The 20,131-nt window shown below is 43.2% G+C and overlaps 2 protein-coding genes across 2 annotated transcripts in view; both read right to left on the minus strand.

Moving 5' to 3' along the window:
• Positions 1-2,050: 2,050 nt before the first annotated feature.
• Positions 2,051-18,106, minus strand: LOC132149108 (glycylpeptide N-tetradecanoyltransferase 1-like). The gene is made up of 12 exons (XM_059558054.1): positions 17,948-18,106; positions 9,344-9,446; positions 8,885-9,029; positions 8,505-8,623; positions 8,307-8,398; positions 8,037-8,153; positions 7,624-7,794; positions 6,275-6,383; positions 6,016-6,186; positions 5,719-5,886; positions 3,813-3,950; positions 2,051-3,491 (listed from the first exon to the last, which is right to left on the minus strand). The coding sequence occupies exons 1-12, from the start codon at positions 18,055-18,057 to the stop codon at positions 3,471-3,473; spliced, it is 1,464 nt and encodes a 487-aa protein (XP_059414037.1). The 5' UTR covers positions 18,058-18,106; the 3' UTR covers positions 2,051-3,470.
• Positions 18,107-18,406: 300 nt separating this feature from the next.
• Positions 18,407-20,131, minus strand: part of plcd3a (phospholipase C, delta 3a) — a 35,688-nt gene continuing 33,963 nt past the window's right edge. The window contains exon 15 of the mRNA XM_059558090.1: positions 18,407-19,745. Within this exon, the coding sequence (XP_059414073.1) occupies positions 19,615-19,745 (131 nt within the window). The 3' untranslated portion in view covers positions 18,407-19,614. The remainder of the gene's footprint in view (positions 19,746-20,131) is intronic.

Raw genomic sequence — 20,131 nt, forward strand, 5'->3', positions numbered from 1 at the left:
CCACATGTCAGCGCTCCAGCAAAGCCACACAACATTACATCCTGACCTGTAAGCAAAGTCCAGATTTAAAAGATAACGGGGATAAACCAGAGCACTTCACATTCCTTATTCTAAACCTCAGGTACTATATCAGCTAAAACAAATACAACAATTTTGTAACCCATAAATCTACTTTTGGATGCCATATGAATTTGCATAGACAAACTCACCAGTGAGGAAGAGGTTTTTAATGGACGTCTGTGGTCTGAGGGTGGCATTTAGTTTAACATTAAAGTGAGCAATACCATGATCAAAACCACAGATCTCTCCAATGTAATACTGATTGGGGTGCCTGCATACATATATTCAGTCTACAGATTGAGAAAAAAAACCCACACACACACACACTAAAGAAAGGGTGAATAATGCTCAAATAGAACAGGAAATAAATGCAATTTAGAGACCAATTTAGACAAATACTGTTTTATCAGATTGATCCATTGCTGAGGTACAAAAGTCATTCTTATCAACATCAAACTCAAAGCCTCGCTCTGTGAAGGTGTGACAGCATCCTCTAGCCCCGGTCATGTTGCTCTAGAACCAGAACCTTTTTACCCACTTTAGCTAACAGGACAGCAATTGCCAGTCCATCAATCCCACTACCAACCACTAGTACATCCAAGTGCTGAGGGACCTTACTGGCCAGAAAGCCTGGATATGGAATTAGACTATTTGGTATAATATCAACCAACGAAATCCAGATTTTTTTTTTATAAAGGATATAAAAAAGGAAAAAAAAAAGAAATATTAATAAATCTAATATGTTTAGCTAACCTTAGACAATTGCTAATAGCAGATGTAAATGGTTTGTTGTTGTTTTTTTAACTGTTGGGACACATATCATCAATCATACCTCAGATATTTCATTGTTAATGTATGTGTGCACTAAAGTAAGAAAACAGAATGAGTGCATTACCAGGTGACAATTGGATTTTATCCTCCTGGATTTGAGTAATTCGTTTCTGGCCAACATCCCATTAAATGATTTGAGCCATTGCTGTACTGTGTCAAATTGGTAATACTATCAAAATAATGCATAGTGTAAAATTAAGACTGTACTACACCTGTGGTATGTGTGTTTGTGTGTATACAAAACTTGATACTCACACAGGTATAACAAGACACCATTAACAAGCAGTGACAGGAAGAGGAGAACAGACAGGGACAAAGAAACATGTTGAAACAAAATCAGTGCAATGTATGAGCTTTTAGAAAATTAGTAAATACAGAGTATAATTTTCATATTTGTATAATCCATCCTCTGCTTCATATTAATTTACTAATTCACTGCAGAGGGTCCATTGATGAGCAAGTAATGTAAGGCTAAATTTCTGTAAATCTGTTCTGAAGAAACAAACAAACAAAATCTACTTCTTGGATGGCTTGAGGGTAAATTTAAATTTTCAGTTTAAAATATAAGATGACAGAAGCCTGGGACTGTTTACAGTTTTTGTCAGTGGTTAGATGTAAATCGGTCAGGAAATTAACAATAGTTTAATATCAGCTATAAACATTTAATTTCTTCTCTAAATGTGTCAATGTGATTCAGAGGAGACCCCGTTAAGCTTTTGAAGTATCAGCATTTCCTGCTCCAAGTCTGAATCTATAGGACAGAGTGCAAAACTCTTCAACAGTTACATACACAAGCTTTACCGGCAAAGAGAGACTTTTTTCAAAACATTAGAAGAAATAACACACTCTAAACTTTAGTGTACGTTGCAGAATTTGACACAAATCAGGCAGTTTCTACTAGTCTAATTCTAGGGTCTATAATAAACACATCTACAAGACAAATGTTTCACATCGCTGCAGTCATTGGCATTAAAAGAACAAAACATTGTGGTTTGACTGCTCTTGGTGGTGGCTAAACTTAAACTTTTCTACACCAAGAAGGAAAAGCACATGCAGAGGAAATAGCAGCATTAAAGAAAAAGATCTGCATTTCTAACGATATACCACGTGTGAAACAATTAGAGACCAGACTAAGAAATGACAAACCATAACCCAACCATTCACAGCAGCTGCTAGTTTTTATTTAGCACAAAAAAAAAAAAAGTTAATACAGGTTGACATCTTTCACTCCATCATAAAAACCTAAAGACCCGTTTTCAGTTGCTTCCATTGTACTTTCCAAAACCTGTTTCCTCAAATTGCCCAAACGATGTTCAAGAAAACCACAACTTTAAATAGATACTGCCAGTCACTCATAAAACTCTACTGATTTGGTAAATCAATCTGCTTCCATTTGTTGGACAGATGACGTCATGTGATAAATAAGAGTTACAATACAATCAGGATCTTCTCCAATCCATACAGAGCTGTACAACTTTATGAGCAGGCAAAATCTATCGTCCACGACACAAATCACCACATTTCATTCTTAACTCCCCCACCCATTCCAATCAAAACAGTTTCCTCAAAAAACACCATCATTATTGCTAATTTATAATGACCCCCCTCCTTAATCTGCAAGGTATACATTAAAGTTCCGACCATTGTCAACTTGTGGATCTTATATGGTATTTCTCATTGTTTCCTTGTTTCTGGAAAACAGACGGTGCTTCTCTGTTGGCAATACAGTGAAAGGGGATCACAGGCAGTTAAGAGACAAATAAGCAAAAAACTGATTAGAGGACATATTAAAAGCAATGACAAAGCAAAACCAGGACGAAAAAACCCCATCTTGTTCGCCATGTACCGCACCCATCAGTTGGTCAACGTTTGTCAAAAGTAGAGAGATGGCAACAAACAGTTAAAGATGTGTGAAAGAGAGAATGCCCACAGTAAAATCATTGACAGAAGCCCTTGTCATGTCCACTTGGGATTTTTATTATTTCATTGGCTGTTTTTTTTTCTCTTGGAATTTTCAAGTATCTTTGATTGTTGTCTGTTCTTTTCTAAAACACTGAGGAATTTAACATTTTCATTCATTGTTTCTGCAAAAAAACACCTCCCATTGGATAAGGAGAGTAAAATCATGTTATACTGAATGAGTTGAATCTACCGATGCGAATAACGCAACACTTATGCATCAGGGATCATCGTGAGCTTGTCTGGTATTACCTATGAGCATGTATGCATGTGTGTGTGTCTGTGTGTGCATTGTTGTTAACAACCATAACAGATTAAGGTTCCTCATCTCTGATGATGGTAATTACAATGGCTTTAGGTCTATGCGCAGAGAGAATAAGAAGAAGAGTGAGGGAGGAAAAGAGAGAAATAAGAGAGAAAAGAGAAGAAAACAAATCCTCTCTCAGTCTGGCAGCAGTAGTGCAGGTCCAAAAGGTCAAAGTTCAAACTTAAAAATGGCAGGTGAATTCTCCTTCCTGAAGCAGGAAGTCCATTGGTAGCATCTGTCAGGTGGTCAGTGCGTGATGTCATAAATCTGCCTCGCTGTCATGTGAGACACAGATTAAGGATGGTTGAATGGGTCACTGTAGAACCAAACCCACCTAAAAAAAAGGAAAATAATAATAATTATGGCAGCTCAGTAAGCTGTACAGTATATTAAACTTCTAGGATTTTTAAACATTGAATTAAAATAAAGAAGTAAATGTATGTAAAAAAATAATCAATGGAAAACCACACAAAGTGACACCTAGGTGCTTTGGGAGCCAGATGTTGAAGTACTATGTCCATCTAGTGAATTAACTTAGCAATGTCAATGCTAAATTAGTGTACAAGCCAATGAACTTAACTCGACTCTGACTACTGACTAAAAAAAGGACTGATTTTATTCTTCAGCCATGTCTATGACATCTGAGAACCTGTACCTTTTCTGACCCCATACTGGGACATTTCCAATTGTAGAGGTAATACTGCAGGTTTCCATCTCCAATGCCAAACTTGAGCTTCTCCAAAAACGTCTTGTTCTCCATTAGGTCCAGTGCATTAAAGACATCAAATCCTTTCTGAAGGGGCAATGATAAAAGAAAAGCTTTAATAAATCTGCCCAAAGTTCAATGCTCCAGATCCTGCCAGTTACACAGTTCAAACTGATGGTAGTCTATAAACAAATGCAGGACTGCCTATGGTGTTTCACTGCTAGAACAACATTTATAAATAACTTTTCCAAATGACAAAAAACTGTAGCTCACTTCTAGCAACAAATGTACACCAAAACCATAAATAAATGGAATGAAATAAATGAAAATGGATTAAGAAAATCAACAACGAACTTAATGTTGGGCGATATACCGGTGCACACAATTAACCAGGACAAGTTTGACGACCAGTACAAATTTTGGACTATTGCGGTTACACACTAACGTCACATTGCTTTGAAAAAAAAAAAAAAACCTAAATTGTTTGCACACGTTTTTAAGCATTGCAGTTTAAAAACAAGTGATTTTAAGTTGCTGAAATGAACATCAGCAGCAAAAGAGAAGTCATTTCGCTATATTCTATATATAGTTTCTGAGCGCTGTCAGAGAGATAAGCACACGTGAAGTCGGTGCACTTACATTTTTGCTGCTTTACAGGATTGAACGGATAGATACAAACACCTCTGTACTGTGTCAAAATGTCCATCTTTGCCAGTTTCATTGGAAACTCAGTAATTTAGTTCTTAAAGGGATAGTTCACCCAAAATGAAAATTCTGTCATTAATTTCTCACCCTCATGTCGTTCTAAACCCATAAGATCTTTCATCTTGGGAAAACAAATGAAGATATTTTTAATGAAGTCTGAGAGCTTTCTGACCCTCCATAGACAGCTATGTAATTAACATGATCAACGCTCAGAAACATTGCAAGGAACAAGAAACATTGCAAGTAAAATAATCTGTTACGTCAGGAGTTCAAACTTAATTTTACGGAGCTACAAGAATACTTTTGTGCGCAAAAGAACAGCCGACAGCCGAACGGTCTTTTTTTTTTTTTGCATACAAAAAGTATTCTCGTAGCTTCGTAAAATTACGGTTGAACCCCTGATGTCACATTGATTATTTTACCGGTCTCCTTGCTACATTTCTGGACCTTGATCGTGTAAGGGCACTTGCTGTCTACGGAAGGGTCAGAGAGCTCACGGGATTCATCAAAAATATCTTAATCTGTATTCTGAAGATGAACGGAGGTCTTATGGCTTTGGAATGACATGAGGATGATATTTTGTGTGAACTATCCCTTTAAATAAAAGCAAACAGCTGAGAAAAAGAAGACAAGTGTAACCATTATTGGTGGAAAGGAGGTCATGATGGTCAGTGGTCAACGGGTAAATTTGGCTGGGGTTACACCCCTACACTTTTCAGAGGACATTGTGACAGTACAGTGTCCCCATCACTATACTGGGACACCCCTTTTGCTGGTCTCACTAACACCTCTTCCAGCAGCAACCTTAATTTCCCAGGAGGTCTCCCATTCAGGTACTAACCATGCCCAACCCTGTGATACAACATTTTGGTCATATTTTTTTGGGATGTTTAATGAAAATGTTTATATTTTAACCCTTTTTTTGCACAATGTATATCACAGCCTTCATAGATTATCGCTACATTCACTTTCATTGGTGGCACATTTTTTGGAAGACAACACTGGGCAGGATTTTTTTTTTTACTTCATTTGGGAAATAATAAATGCAAATTTGTGAGTTTTAATCTGATTCATTGAACACAATTAATTATAAGATTAATCATTAGTTGCAGCTCCAATTCATACACAAAACATGCTTTCACTGACTGACCGACTTGGCGAGGATGAGAGCGTCTCCCATCAGGTCCAGCAGGGGGGTGGTGGTGTGTACATTATAGAAGGAGTACGCGGCCTTCAGACTGCGATGCACAGGATGGTTCATGATGGTGGACGGCAGCGTGTAGAAACTCAGCAGGTCAGTCAACTTCCCGTCTGAATTCTACAATGATATAAAGGACAAGCTGTTCACACCAAATACATCTTGCAGAAATAAACTGTCCATTCCTATGTCATTAACCCTTATCTCTAGGAGATATCAAACAGTTAGTGCAATGAGTGAATGCAATACCTCCACTACAAAGGTGTCAATGATGTTCTCCTGAGGAAGCAGCCAGTGTTGGACCTCCTCAGGGCTCATGACGGGAACCAGGTTAAACTGACTCAGGTATTCCCTCAGCAGGCGGTGAACTGCTGGCACATCCTTTACAGTCATTGGCCTGAGGCCTGAAGTCTTAGGAGCCTACAGGAGAGAAACATGCAATAAGAGCATAAGGAAGAAAAAAAAAGAACTACCCAGATTTTGCCCAGGGAAGCAGGCTGGCACACACCTCTGGCAGACGGTAGAGCTTCATGGTGCGTTGCATAGTCATGTTTCGACTCAGGTGAGAGAACTTCACCTCAATCAGCTTTCGTGGGTTCAAGGACCGGTGCCAGTATCTATCATACAAATAAGTTATGTGAGTCATTTGACAATTGTTACATCTCTACACATCAGGCTGGATTAATAGAAGATATTAGTCATTACAGAATAAAGCTCCAACACTTTATTGAGATTTGCATTTTTTTTTTTATGGGAACTTTGTCGTATATGCTACCCTTCAAAAGTTCAGGGTTTGGTACAGTTTTTTTATGTTTTTGAAAGATATTTTAAATACTGTTTGAAAAGGTTTTGAAATGTAAATTATTCCTGATTGTAAAAGCTGAATTTCAGCAGCCATTACTACAGTCTAGTGTCACATGATCCTTCAGAAATCAATAAATAGACAGTCCAATATAACGGCACAAATCTCCTGTAACATTACAAATGTCTTTCCTGTTACTTTTAAATCCCTTTAATGCATCCTTCCTGACCAAAAGTATTATCTCACTCCAAATTCACATAAATCTAAACTGTATATATTTAAAAAAAAATATATATATATATATTATTAAGTGTCAGATTAAGGCAACTTTATACACCAAGGTCATTTTGTGTCAGGGGGTGGAGTTAGAGGCATAGTTCTAGGAAGTAACCAGCAGGGTCGTTCCTAGAGAACCAGTTTCTCCCTAGGGCTATTGTCCTGACTGCAAACACAAATCTGAAGCAGCAGACAGCAACATCTTAATTCTCTGCATTTACAAACGTCAGCAATCAGTGAATGGAGGACACCTTGATCGGAGCTGTTTTTATTGTGTGTCCTGGGTTTGGCCATTGGAGATATGGAACGTAATCACACAATTTACATGATTAAAAGAGCGTGAAAATCTGACTAAATCTCATATGACAACTTGTAGTGTTATCATCAATGATGAGAAAAGAACAATGCTGTTATCATCACTGTTTTCCATGTTCGTGGAGTAAATATATTTACATGGCTTTTTAAAAATGCCAGGTAGCCGGTGTTTCGTATGCGTTTGGCCAATCAGCGCATACTTGTGTAACTGATAGCTCCTATAGAACTGGTTAAGACCCTACGCTAAAGAAGGAGCTAGATTAGTTCCCCCAAATGGAGATCCTAGAACTAAATACATTCCTATTTCCTGCAGTGTGAACATGACAAAATGCGGGAACAATGCTAATAGTTCTAGGAACTATGAAAAGGTTCCTCCTCGCATCTGCCACACAACAGCCTATCTAATGCTACTTTCACTCTGCAGACTTACCTATACTTTAAAAGAGGACAGATGTGTGTCTTACCTGCAGGTGCCCACTGGTTTGGGCAGCACCACACCTGCGGTGTACACAGCCTGAAAGATGCCCTCCAGGTTGACCCGTCTGGTGATCTCCCTGATGAGTACCGGAGCCACTCGTTTCGCCCGAAGTTTCTTATGCACACAAAGGAAGTTTATCTCCACCATCTTCTTCTCTCTGGAAGGATCGAAGAGCAGACATGAGTCAACAATAGAACTGAATGACCAACATAAGTGATACACCATTGCATGCATGTGATCGGTGACAATGGTCAGTAATAATGTTCATCTTTTAGCTACTTTATGACAAGTTTGAAAGTTCAGTTCTACTGCCACTAGGGATGGCTGAGGTGTTTCTGGACTCAGATTCTGATTTTAGTGCATTTAAACCAACAAGTTAATACACTTATGAAAGCTTACATTTCATAGATGCGGATGTTGGCTGGTATGGCACTGATGAAGCCAACCAGCTTCTGATTAGAGTTCACTCTCACCCCACAATGCCACTGATGCAACCAGCCTGGAGGACGCAGAGCCCTGGGACAAAAACAGACTCCAGTTAAAGAGGCGAGGACATATATCAGTTAACTTTTTAGACAAAAAAAAAAAAAAAAACAGATATAGACAGACAGCTCTTTAAAAGACAAACAGTATTTTACTCTTTTTTTTTTTTTCTCAGAAATTTCTTACCAGAGCAGGAATTCAGGGGAGTAATCAAAACGAAACATGTTGTCATCATCCTCCACATAGTTCTCATTCAGGAGAGTGTACAGCTCTTTCAGCTTCAGAGAGAGGAAACAGAAAACTGCTGAAAGACTGAGTTGTTTCAAGCTGTATATTTGCGTGTATAATATATCAAGAGGAGATTTAGTGGATGGTGTGTCGTACCACTGCAGAGTTTCCCAGGTCCAGAGTGTCCCAGGTGAAGCCCTGCGGGAGGCTGTAGGGCTCCTCTCGTATGCTGTCTTTATCTGGCTCAATGAAGCCATGTGAGGTCACAGTCTCTCCTACAAACAAACAAACAAACGACAGAATCAGACTTCTGTCACCAGAAACTTCACATTCACACGGAATCATCATTCTACACTGCGCCACAAATCACGAGTCTCAAGAAAAAAGATGCTGTACAGCTGAAAATTTGCTGTCATTACTAAAAAAAAGAAATAAGAGATGTCAGATCAAGGAATAGTTATAAATAGAAAGCAGATTACTTTAAATATTGAAGTTGAAAAAAATGCTGCAAGTGTAATGGAACAAATGATCAATACCAAGTTTAGGAACAGGCTGAGTGTCCCAGAACTGATAACTGCGATGTGTGGCCTCCTCCATGGTTTTAGCCGGACCCTGTCCCACCGAAAACAGCTCGATGGCCTTCTGGATCTCCTGTAACTTATCCGCAGGGAGGGAGTTTACCTAAGGAAGAAACAAAGACAAGTGAAAATGGGTTAAAAAATAAATAAATAAAATAGCGCCATATCATCACATAGTATTTAATACTTTAAAGAAATCCAGCACTAAAACATAGATATAAATTAAAATATTTTAACTGTACAAAAGTGGGCCATGAATTTGGGACAGCCCTTGTAAAGAAGACCTACACTTATTGGTCATGTACCAATATTACATTTCAGGCTGATACTGCTATAAGCTGAAATAAAAGATGGCAAAGGTAATCTAGAAGTAAACAATAGTGTGTCAAACACACAGAGCCATACAAACACACTCACTTTGGCCAGCGGATCCGGTGCTGCATCATTTCCTCCAGACTTGTCTTTGTTCTTTTTCTTCGGTTTCTTTTTCTTCTTCTTGGCACCTGTGTCGCCCTTCTCCCTGCGGGTCACACGAACTCAACATATAAACAGGAATCTTCACAAAACAAAGCGAAATGGCCCATCATTACTTATATGAGTTATAAGGACAGTTCACCCAAAAATGGACCTCCTGTCATCTTTTACATGTTGTATCAAAAACTAAATTAAAAGAAGATATTTTGATATATATTTAGAAGAACTACCTCTTTAACGAACTTATTTAACTCGGCTCAATTATATTTGTATAGACACATCAGTAATAATGTCATTGTGACAGAACATGAGCAATAATAATAATAATAATAATAATAACAAACATTAAATCTAACATATGGAAACATACAACACTAATGTCCCTCCATCCCAGCATGCAATTCAACTCATGCTTGAACTACACAGACACAAGAGCCCCACTCCAGTGGTCAAACCGGAACCAGACGACATACAGAGAGATGCGCAGCTAATCCTATTAATGTCCACGAAGGGAGAAAGGTGACAGAGCGGAGCAACATTTTTTGCTAATGGGGGACAGATGGTCTGTCACATGACTTGCAGAAAAAGCATGTTTTGTGTGTGCGAGGGGAGGTGGGCTGTATGACAAAGACAGGCGGATGAACAAGCACCCCTGTGACTATTGCTTTGACAGCCTTCTATCCCTGTTGGATGGGCTGAAGGCACCACGGCTTCTCTTCTTTCTCTCTATACTGCTTCAATAAATATAAGATGCAATAGAGGATGTCCTCTTAAAACAAGGACAATTCTATAGTACATTTAAAATGATGCATGTTTAATTGGATTGAGACTAAACTACGATCCTAGTCTGGTCTGGGTCGTCAGTTGGCTGGTTCTGGAGGTCTTTTGGGCAGATAAAAACCAGCTGAAAACAGGAAACCCTGTTAGAGTGGTTTAATGTTTTCTTCTTCTTGCAAGGATAACATGCTGATATCACATTAATACATTAATATCAACAGTCATAGAGTCAAAATTTAATTGTACATAACCCTTTGTTTTAAAGTAGGGAGGAACAATGAAAGCATTAGTTGAAATATAGGTGGAAATTAATTACACAAAACAACAATTCAAACAAACAAAACAGGAAACGGGACGCAACAGACATCAATAATTTGACAATAAAAACAAACAAACAAAAAACTTTTATTTTATTCCTTAATATATATATTTCAAGATTTTTGAGGAAAAACATTGCCATGCATCGATGGTACAAGGTTTAGCCGTATTCAGTCAGGATGCTATCTTAAGGAGGCTATGAATCCAAAAGGGTTTTGCACCCATGTGCAGAGTAAACCAGTTCCCTTTCGAGAGTACTCTCGTACTGCGTAAGCTAGCTTACGCTATGGGAAAAGGTCCCCTTTTCTCGAGAATATGAAGCCAAAAATTATCCTTAATTTTTAAATAATGTAAAACGCAGTGCTGCAGCACAGCAGACCCAAGCGAAGCGGCTCGCGCGCTTATTGGCTGTGCTGCGGCAACTGCAGCAACCTATGGTGAGGCGGCGGAGAGGAACGAACCAATGGGGGCGCTTCGCGCCCATTGGACGTCAGAGTGCGCCAAAATAGGCGTGGCTGGAACTATATAAGCCACCGCTTCACCATAGGGATCAGATTTCATCTCCTTCAGCGATCTCACCTGCACTTCGCTGTCTTCTCCGGAGAAGCCTCTACACGCCGTCGAAAAGCCTCTCAGCGGGATAGCACTGCAACGCAGATCTGAGGACGCCGGCTCGTGCTCATCTCGACGCCGCCTTCAGCACTCGCTTCCTGCTGCGCCATCCGGCGTGACTATATCCTTTACAAAGCTAGTGTGTTTGCCGCTGCATCACACTTTTTTCTCCAGAATTCGAGGCGTTGTTTCAAATGCCTCGGGCCTGCGCTTCCTGCCGAGGCCCTCTGCCCAGCGAGGACCGCAACATCATCTGTGTCTCCTGCCTGGGCCGCGAGCATGCTGAGAGCGCACTCTCCAAGGGCGGCTGCCCTGAGTGCGACAACATGGCTATATCGACCCTGCGGGCTCGATTAGCTCAAACCAGCCACGATGCTCCACCCGCTCCGCCTCTTCTCTCTCAAGTGCCGCGTAAGAAACGCCGCGATCAGAGAATGCCTGAGCACACTGCTACACGCGAGCTCACGCCGGGACACTCCCCGCGTGCCTCGCCCGCTCTCTCTCCTTCGCCTGTCCTCTTCGTGGACGAGCAGCGCCAGTCCCTGCTCACCAGCGCCCCCTTCTCCTTCGGAGCGGCTGAGGCGGAAGAGGACAGACACGACAGCCTTTCTCTCGCCGCGTCCAGTAGTGAGGAATGGTCGGGCTCCATTGCGGACCCCCCCCCCTCTACAGCACCCAGCTGCACCGGACAACGCGCTGATATCGACGCGGAGCTTACTCGCGTGCTTACAAGGGCTGTCAGCGACCTTCAGCTCGACTGGTCTCCTCCAGACGAGCCCGCTAAAAGCAGGCTGGACGAATGGTTCTTGCAGGGGCGCCCTTCGGCCCCTCCGCAAAGAAACGCCCCCTTCTTCCCGGAAGTTCACGATGAACTCACGAAGTCGTGGAAAGCCCCATTCTCCGCACGCTTGAAGACTTCTGTCTCGTCAGCGCTCTCCTCTGTCGACGGCGCCCGAGACCACGGTTACGAGAGCCTCCCCCCTCTCGAGGAGGCTATTGCTGCACACCTCTGCCCGCCCTCAGCCGCAGGATGGCGGTCGAAGCCTGTGCATCCATCCAAGCCGTGCCGCACCACCTCAGCTCTCGCTGGCCGAGCTTACACCTCCGCTGGTCAAGCTGCTTCGGCTCTACACACCATGGCTGTGCTGCAGGTTTTTCAGGCCAGACTTCTCCGTAACCTGGACGAGTCTGCCCCAGATACCTATGACTTTAAAGATCTTCGCAGCGCTACTGATCTAGCCCTGCGTGCGACAAAGACCACAGTACAAGCGATCGGCCGAAGCATGGCAAGCCTCGCTGTTTTAGAGCGACACCTCTGGCTCACGCTCACGGAGATGAAAGACGCCGACAAATCCGCCTTTCTTGACTCTCCTATCTCGCCTTCCGGCCTCTTTGGCCAGTCGGTTAAGGGTTTCGCTGAACGCTTCACTGAGGCTCAGAAAACGTCACAGGCAATGAGACACTTCCTGCCGAAACGCTCTAGCTCTGCTGCGGGACGCCGTAGAAATGCGCCGCCCCCTCAGACCTCGAAGCCATCGCAGCCAGACTTACAGTCTCGCCCAGCGACCAAAACCCAGCACCGCTCTCGCTCTATGAGCCGCAAACCGCCAGAGAGACGGGGACCTCGGCCCAGGATTGTGCTGAACCCCGAGCCTCCGAAGACCTCCTGACCTTCGGGCTGAAAAGACCGTGGTTAAGTCCCGCTGCGGCCGGACCACCACACAAGAAACCTCACATGCTTCCTCCAATCCCCTCACTAAAGGTGGTTGGAGATGTCTATACTGCAGTAAACGAGCCTGTTACAATGCATGCACGCCTGCACACAAACGCCGTTTTCACGGCGACCTCAATAAAGCACAAAAAGAGCTTTTTCTATGTAGGCAGTGTGCCCACTACACAGTACGCACCCCTACATGTATACACTCTCCCCCAAGTGTCACAAAGACACACTCGGGTCTCCTTTCATGCCCACCTTCCCGCTCGCGCCGGAGGTGCTCTAAATGTAGCGCGCGTGCCCACTTCTCAGTGCGCAACCCTACAAATAAGCGCTGTCACCACAGTGTCACAAGCACAGCATACTCGAGCTACTGGTCCCCTCATAACAGGCGGCCAGTGCCCGAAGCACATTCAACCCATAGCCGCACGAGCCGCTGCATGGCAGGCCATCCCCGGCATATCAAATTGGGTTTTGAATATAATAAAACGAGGTTACTCGCTCCAGTTCGCTCGCAGACCGCCGCGCTTTCGCGCCGTGGTCGAAACGAAAGTGAAAAGCGAAATGACACACGTCCTTCGCGCCGAACTGATAAACCTTCTTGCAAAAGGGGCGATAGAAACTGTCCCCCCTGCGCAGCGCGAGTCATGCTTTTACAGCCGCTACTTCCTCGTACCAAAAAAGGATGGCGGTCTCAGACCCATCCTAGATCTCAGACGTTTGAACAAAGCGCTTATGACGCGATCGTTCAAAATGTTAACTACCAAACAAATACTCGCGCAAATTCGCCCGAGGGATTGGTTTTTCTCAGTGGATCTGAAAGACGCTTACTTTCACATTCAAATAGCACCCCATCACAGGCCATTCTTGAGATTCGCCTTCGAGGGGCAGACTTATCAGTACATGGTTCTTCCATTTGGCCTCTCCGTAGCGCCCCGTACGTTTACACGGTGCATGGATGCCGCTCTCGCACCCCTGAGAATGCGGGGAGTGCGAGTATTGAACTACCTCGACGACTGGCTAGTTTTAGCCCATTCCGAGGAACTACTGACGACACACAGATCCTGGATCCTCAGCCATTTAGAATGCCTGGGTCTCACGATCAACACTGTCAAGAGCGCTCTGTCTCCCAGCCAGAGGATTTCCTTTTTGGGGATAGACATAGACTCTGTGACATGTACAGCGCGTCTGACGTCACAGCGCGCTCTCACTATTCAGCATCTAGCCGTGTCGTTCAAAGCCGGGTCTCTTTACCCGCTCAAACGATTTCAGGAAATGCTAGGTCTGATGGCATCAGCCTCTGCGGTTCTCAAACTGGGCCTGCTGCGCATGCGCCCACTACAGCGCTGGCTGAGAGACCGTGTTCCAGCGCGCCCCTGGATTTCCGGCCGCGCGCGCATCAGGGTGACCCACGGCTGCATCACAGCTCTGGCCCCTTGGAAAATAGCCAACTGGTATCAGTTAGGCGTAAGCACGGGCGCTGTCTCGAAATGGAAAGTAGTCTCGACAGATGCATCCAACCTCGGTTGGGGCGCCCTGTACGAGGGCAGGTCTGCCTCCGGCCTCTGGTCGAGCCCGGAGCGACTGTTACACATAAACTGTCTGGAGATGATAGCGGTCGAACTATCCCTGAAAGCTTTCCTCCCATTTTTAAAGGGCCACCACGTTCTGGTCAGATCAGACAGCATGTCAGTGGTGGCCTACATAAATCGCCAGGGTGGTGTCAGGTCAGAAACCTTGCACACCCTGACCGAACGTCTTCTGACATGGGCACATTACAATCTGCGCTCGCTAAAGGCAGCGCATGTACCTGGCATCCTGAACCGGGGCCCGGACATGCTTTCCAGGGCGAATGTTCCCCCTGAGGAGTGGTCTCTTCACCCACAAACGGTTCAGTTGATGTGGAGCATCTTCGGCAGGGCAGAGGTCGACCTCTTCGCCTCAGAAGACAACGCTCATTGCCCAATATATTTTTCAAAGAGCAGGGACGCGCTGGCCCTCGATTGGCCCAGACGCCCGCTTTATGCCTTCCCACCGGTCGCGATGTTACCGCAGGTCATCGATCGGGTCAGGAAGAGCAGATGTGCTATGCTGCTAGTAGCCCCACTCTGGACGACCCAACCTTGGTTCTCCGAGCTGATGCAGCTGTCCAGTACAGCCCCATGGCCAATACCGCTGCGGAAAGATCTCCTCACGCAGCTGAAGGGCGCGCTCTGGCATCCCCACCCCGAACTTTGGGCCCTTCATGTATGGCCCCTCAACGGGTACCCGGGAACCTCCCTGAGGGAGTGTTAAAGACCATTACGGAAGCCAGAGCGCCCTCAACCAGGCGCCTGTACGCGCAGAAATGGTCAGTGTTCTCCACCTGGTGCGGGACACGGAACCTAGACCCTCACTTATGTGACATGACGGAGATACTCTCCTTCCTACAGGAGCGTTTAGATGCGGGCAGATCCCCGTCTACGCTCAAAGTGTATGTGGCAGCCATTGCAGCTTCTCATGCTCCGGTGGCCGGCCTATCACTGGGAAAAAACGAACTGGTCATTCGTTTCCTTAAGGGAGCTCGTCGGATGAACCCTCCCCGACCCCCTTCAATCCCTTCCTGGGACCTGTCTACGGTCCTAGAGGCCTTAAAGGGCCCCCCTTTTGAACCGCTTCAGTCTGTCGATATGAAGCTTCTTTCGTTCAAAACCGCTTTTCTACTGGCTCTGGCCTCAGTCAAGCGAGTGGGGGATTTACATGCGCTATCTGTAAGCGCTGACTGTCTCGAGTTTGGGCCTAATGACTCCAGAGTCATTCTCAGACCAAGACACGGCTATGTCCCCAAGGTGCTCTCAACACCGTTCAGAGCGCAGGTCATCTCGCTGTCAGCCCTTTCCTCGCAAAGCGACGAAAGCAACGCGAGCTTCATCTGCCCCGTCAGGGCTCTCAAAACCTATATTGCGCGCTCCGTCTTATTCAGGAGGTCGGACCAGCTCTTCATATGCTTTGGTGGGCGCACCCGAGGTCTCGCCACCACGAAGCAAAGCCTATCGCGATGGATAGTAGACACTATCTCGCTGGCTTACAAATCTAAAGGCCTTCACTGCCCGTTCGGCATCAGAGCCCATTCCACCCGAGGTATGGCCTCGTCATGGGCGTGGTCCTGCGGGATACCACTGGATGATATCTGTGCGGCGGCAGGCTGGGCCTCTCCGTCCACATTTATTAGATTCTATAATCTGCAAGTCCCTGCCCTGCAGGCCAGGGTACTTTCTATATAGACGTGCTAAGCCTTATCACGTCCCCCTTTTTTCGTTCCCTATATAAGGCTCACTAAGGTTGGCTGTTGGGACTGGGATTTCTCCTGCTATAAAGCCCCGGGCTCTCGCCTTGGGCTGTGACAGGTCGAAGTTCCCGAGCACGCACAGCGTTTTACATTATGTTCCCATAGCGTAAGCTAGCTTACGCAGTACGAGAGTACTCTCGAAAGGGAACGTACTCGGTTACTAGCGTAACCTCGGTTCCCTGAGATGAGGGTACGAGTACTGCGTAACCTGCCGTGCTATGTGCTCGGACCGGGTGATCGCTTCAGTCGATTTAAAACCTGATCCCTATGGTGAAGCGGTGGCTTATATAGTTCCAGCCACGCCTATTTTGGCGCGCTCTGACGTCCAATGGGCGCGAAGCGCCCCCATTGGTTCGTTCCTCTCCGCCGCCTCACCATAGGTTGCTGCAGTTGCCGCAGCACAGCCAATAAGCGCGCGAGCCGCTTCGCTTGGGTCTGCTGTGCTGCAGCACTGCGTTTTACATTATTTAAAAATTAAGGATAATTTTTGGCTTCATATTCTCGAGAAAAGGGGACCTTTTCCCATAGCGTAAGCTAGCTTACGCAGTACTCGTTCCCTCATCTCAGGGAACCGAGGTTACGCTAGTAACCGAGTACGTTTTGTACTATTGTCTTCTTTGCAGCAGTGTAAAAACCTTTAGAGAAAACGGCCTTGAAATCTACAGATGCACATAGATAAAGTGTAATAAATTAGACATTTAGTAGTGTATTTTTGATGTTTTGTTTACACTAGTCAACAAGACGTGTTAAGGGATCAAGATGGTCCAAAATTTTTATAACTGACCAGTTTAAATAAATAAATGTGTTTGCTTGTGGAGTCTTCTGTATTGCTTTATGCTGCGCTGTAATTAACCTCACGAGATTAATAAACTATAAATCTACCAAACATACATCATGACTGTTAGATACAAATAAATAAAACGAAAATGTCTGAAATATTAACTGACGTATAATTAGTAGGATATTATTCTAGCGCCAGAAAAACGACAATTATGACACGAGTTCAATCATGACAGGATATGAGGTGTATATTCATGTTACGATCCTCGGCATGCTGCCATTACTACAGACTGATAATTAACCTAATATTTCACTCTCTGTTGCCTAATTTATTCTGGACAGTACCTGTAAGTTAATTATATGACCTTGAGTGACATGTAGCTGGATAAGAAGCTGCTTAATGAGTCTCTTTCAGTAAACCAGGGACAGCATTTAAGGAAACTGTTTAAACAGAGGGGCTCTTTGGTAATGAAAGTGAAACAGGCAGCATCGAGTGCAAACCGAGAGCAGAGTGATTTACCGTTTAAACATGCTCCATTTGCTAGTAACAGCACTCAAGATAACTAGATCACGTCAAAATATTGGTAAACCACAGGAAATCCTTATTACTAACAACCTAGTCATGAGGGCGGTTATTTATTAAAAATACTGGCCAGTTTATGAGTTGTTGAACAAGACATGGAATATTAGCGACTTAATAAACGTAATAATTTATTCGTTTTCTACCAAACCAATATTCATAGTAAGGCTGACTGTTAAACCTCTCGCACAAATTCCAAGGATCATGTAGGAACTGGCCATGTGGAACCGTTCTTTAGTTTGATTGACGGCGTCTGAGCCAATCGTTTTAGAGATCAGTCTGTCAATCAAGGCAGAGGCCCAATAGCGTTGGACCAGGGGCGGGCTGATGTGCTGTTAGCGTGCCACAGCCTAGCTGAACAAGGGCCCTGTTTTATCGGATTATTGAGGAGGAGTATTACATGTCTACGAGCTAACAATAAAATGCATGCACGCTCACCCGTCATCAGAGTGGTGCTCTTCATTTTCACAATTGCTGCAGTGTACGTGATCCACTTCTACCTCAGTTTCTTTCTCCGGCTGCGGTGCTGTCTCATTCTCATCCGCCATCTTTAACCAGGAAGTGAGGATCTCGCCCTGCGCTCTCACATCCCGCGAAACTATTGGCGGATTGCCGCAAAGCCCTATGGTCTCTGTAGTTCTTCCATTTTATGCAGGACAGTTTTTGTGAGGTTTATTTAATTATTTATGTGGGACAGTGAATATGAATAAACATAACTGTAGATGTACAAGAGGTAATATAAAGGCAATTTTTTAAAAAAAATAGCCCCCCTGGACAGAATGTCAGTCACCCAAACAACAAAACTCAAATGGGAAAAATTTATAAAATGTAGTTAGTTTACGATAAAGTTGCACACATGCACATACAGGCATTCAGAAGTCAATAAAACACACAACATTTGAGTGCAATTAGATTAAGTTTATAAAATGTAGGCATGCTTTCAAAGGAACTACATCTTTCCACAAATAATAATCACAACAGCACAATATTTCCATGTTTTCAAAAATAGGGTAGACAAGACAAAAACCCAATAAAACCTAATCAGTATTACTGCTTAAAATAAATGAAGATTTGCAATTGATTCCTGCTGTTGATAATGTAAAAATGAATACTAATTAATATTAATTTAATTAATTACTGATTATCTACAGTATTTCAATACAAAAAGAATGAATAACGCACTTATACACAAAACGTACAGATACAGTACTGTAAAAACAAGACATTAAAATCATTAAAATTTTCTGTTTTCTAAACAGAAAGAAAATCTACATTTGAAATAAGTCTTTACTAAATTAATGATCATACAAAACACAGTCCTTATGAGTTATCAATAACCTCAAGTTTTCATGATTCAACAAACTTGGATGAAACAGAGTATATAGTGGCAAGTGCTATTGTTGCCTGCATCATCATTAAAGCAGCACTGATGAAGTGGAGTCATCTGACCAGATTTGAACATCTGTATCATAAGCATCTTACTACTCTGATTACTTATTTACTGATTGCTTATTACTAATATACTGCTGAACAGCATTTGGTGTTTCAATCAGTTAAAACATACTTGCATAAAAATAGTCATTACTCTTACTAAACCACCCATACACTTGCTATGCTTCCAGTATTCAGCAAATTAAAACCATAAACTAAAAACAAACTATTAAAAAAAAACATTAAAGACAACTAATTTATATCTACATACACATATAATTCTTGTCCAGCATGTAAAGACTAGTTTAAGTTCAATTAAAATGTTACCTTTTTTAGATTTCAAGGCTCACAGACTAAATAGAAATCTGTCTCAATTGAAACCGACTCTATAAACAATACTGACTTCATAACATATTTAGCTTTCACGGTAACACTTTTATGACACTGTTAGATGTTCTGCTCTGCTGACAACACAACAAATGAACAATAAAAAAGCCAAATGCACTTTGAATCACGTCTACACTGACTTTCTGTGCTTGTATGTCCAATGTCACAAGCGTTTTCATGTGCTCTGATTCTGAATAGTCCCAGCACCTCAAGAGCCCTGCTTAGGGGCTTCTCCTTCAGTAAGGTACTTCCAGAAATAAACATTTCCAGGAATAACCACAGAAGCCTCAGGCCTTGCCTTTCCGCTCAGAAACAGTTTTAATAGGAACCCCTCGCCGTAGCACCTTGACATGGATGAAGAGGGTGGCAGGAGACAGATTGGAGCCGTCAGCTTTTAGCAGGTGAACATGACGATAACCTGGAGCACAACACAAACACTGGAATAAATCCATGTGAAACATCTAATTAAAGCAAGTGTTTGAGATAACAGGTACCGAAATTACACCACAGATTATTATTATTATTATTCTTTTAAAGATGTCAGAACAATTTTGTCTCTCATCTTTTGTCTGTGTTTTATGAAAATCTGGATTAATTCAATTGCAATTCATGTCCTTCTTGAACTTCAGATTTAGGCATTTTTTAAAAGCGTTATGTACTCTAAGCCACAGACTGAGAACAAGATTTACACCTCATTTATCTCTCAGTAAACTGGAAACTATTTTTCTTCAGAATGGTGCAAACTCCCACTTCTTTATGTCCTTGATAAATAATTATGTTGCAGTAGATTTTTCAAGCATGGTG

Source organism: Carassius carassius, chromosome 1, assembly GCF_963082965.1.
Source record: "Carassius carassius chromosome 1, fCarCar2.1, whole genome shotgun sequence".
In the NCBI taxonomy this organism is placed as follows: domain Eukaryota; kingdom Metazoa; phylum Chordata; class Actinopteri; order Cypriniformes; family Cyprinidae; genus Carassius; species Carassius carassius.

Excerpts from the sequence above, each read along its gene's own strand:
- LOC132149108 (XM_059558054.1), bottom strand. The coding sequence starts at position 18,057 with ATGGCGGATGAGAATGAGACAGCACCGCAGCCGGAGAAAGAAACTGAG. Across the intron at positions 9,030-9,343 it reads CACCGGATCCGCTGGCCAAA|GTAAACTCCCTCCCTGCGGA; the intron begins GTGAGTGTGTTT and ends TTTCTTCCTTAG. Across the intron at positions 8,624-8,884 it reads TCAGCCTGTTCCTAAACTTG|GAGAGACTGTGACCTCACAT; the intron begins GTATTGATCATT and ends GTTTGTTTGTAG.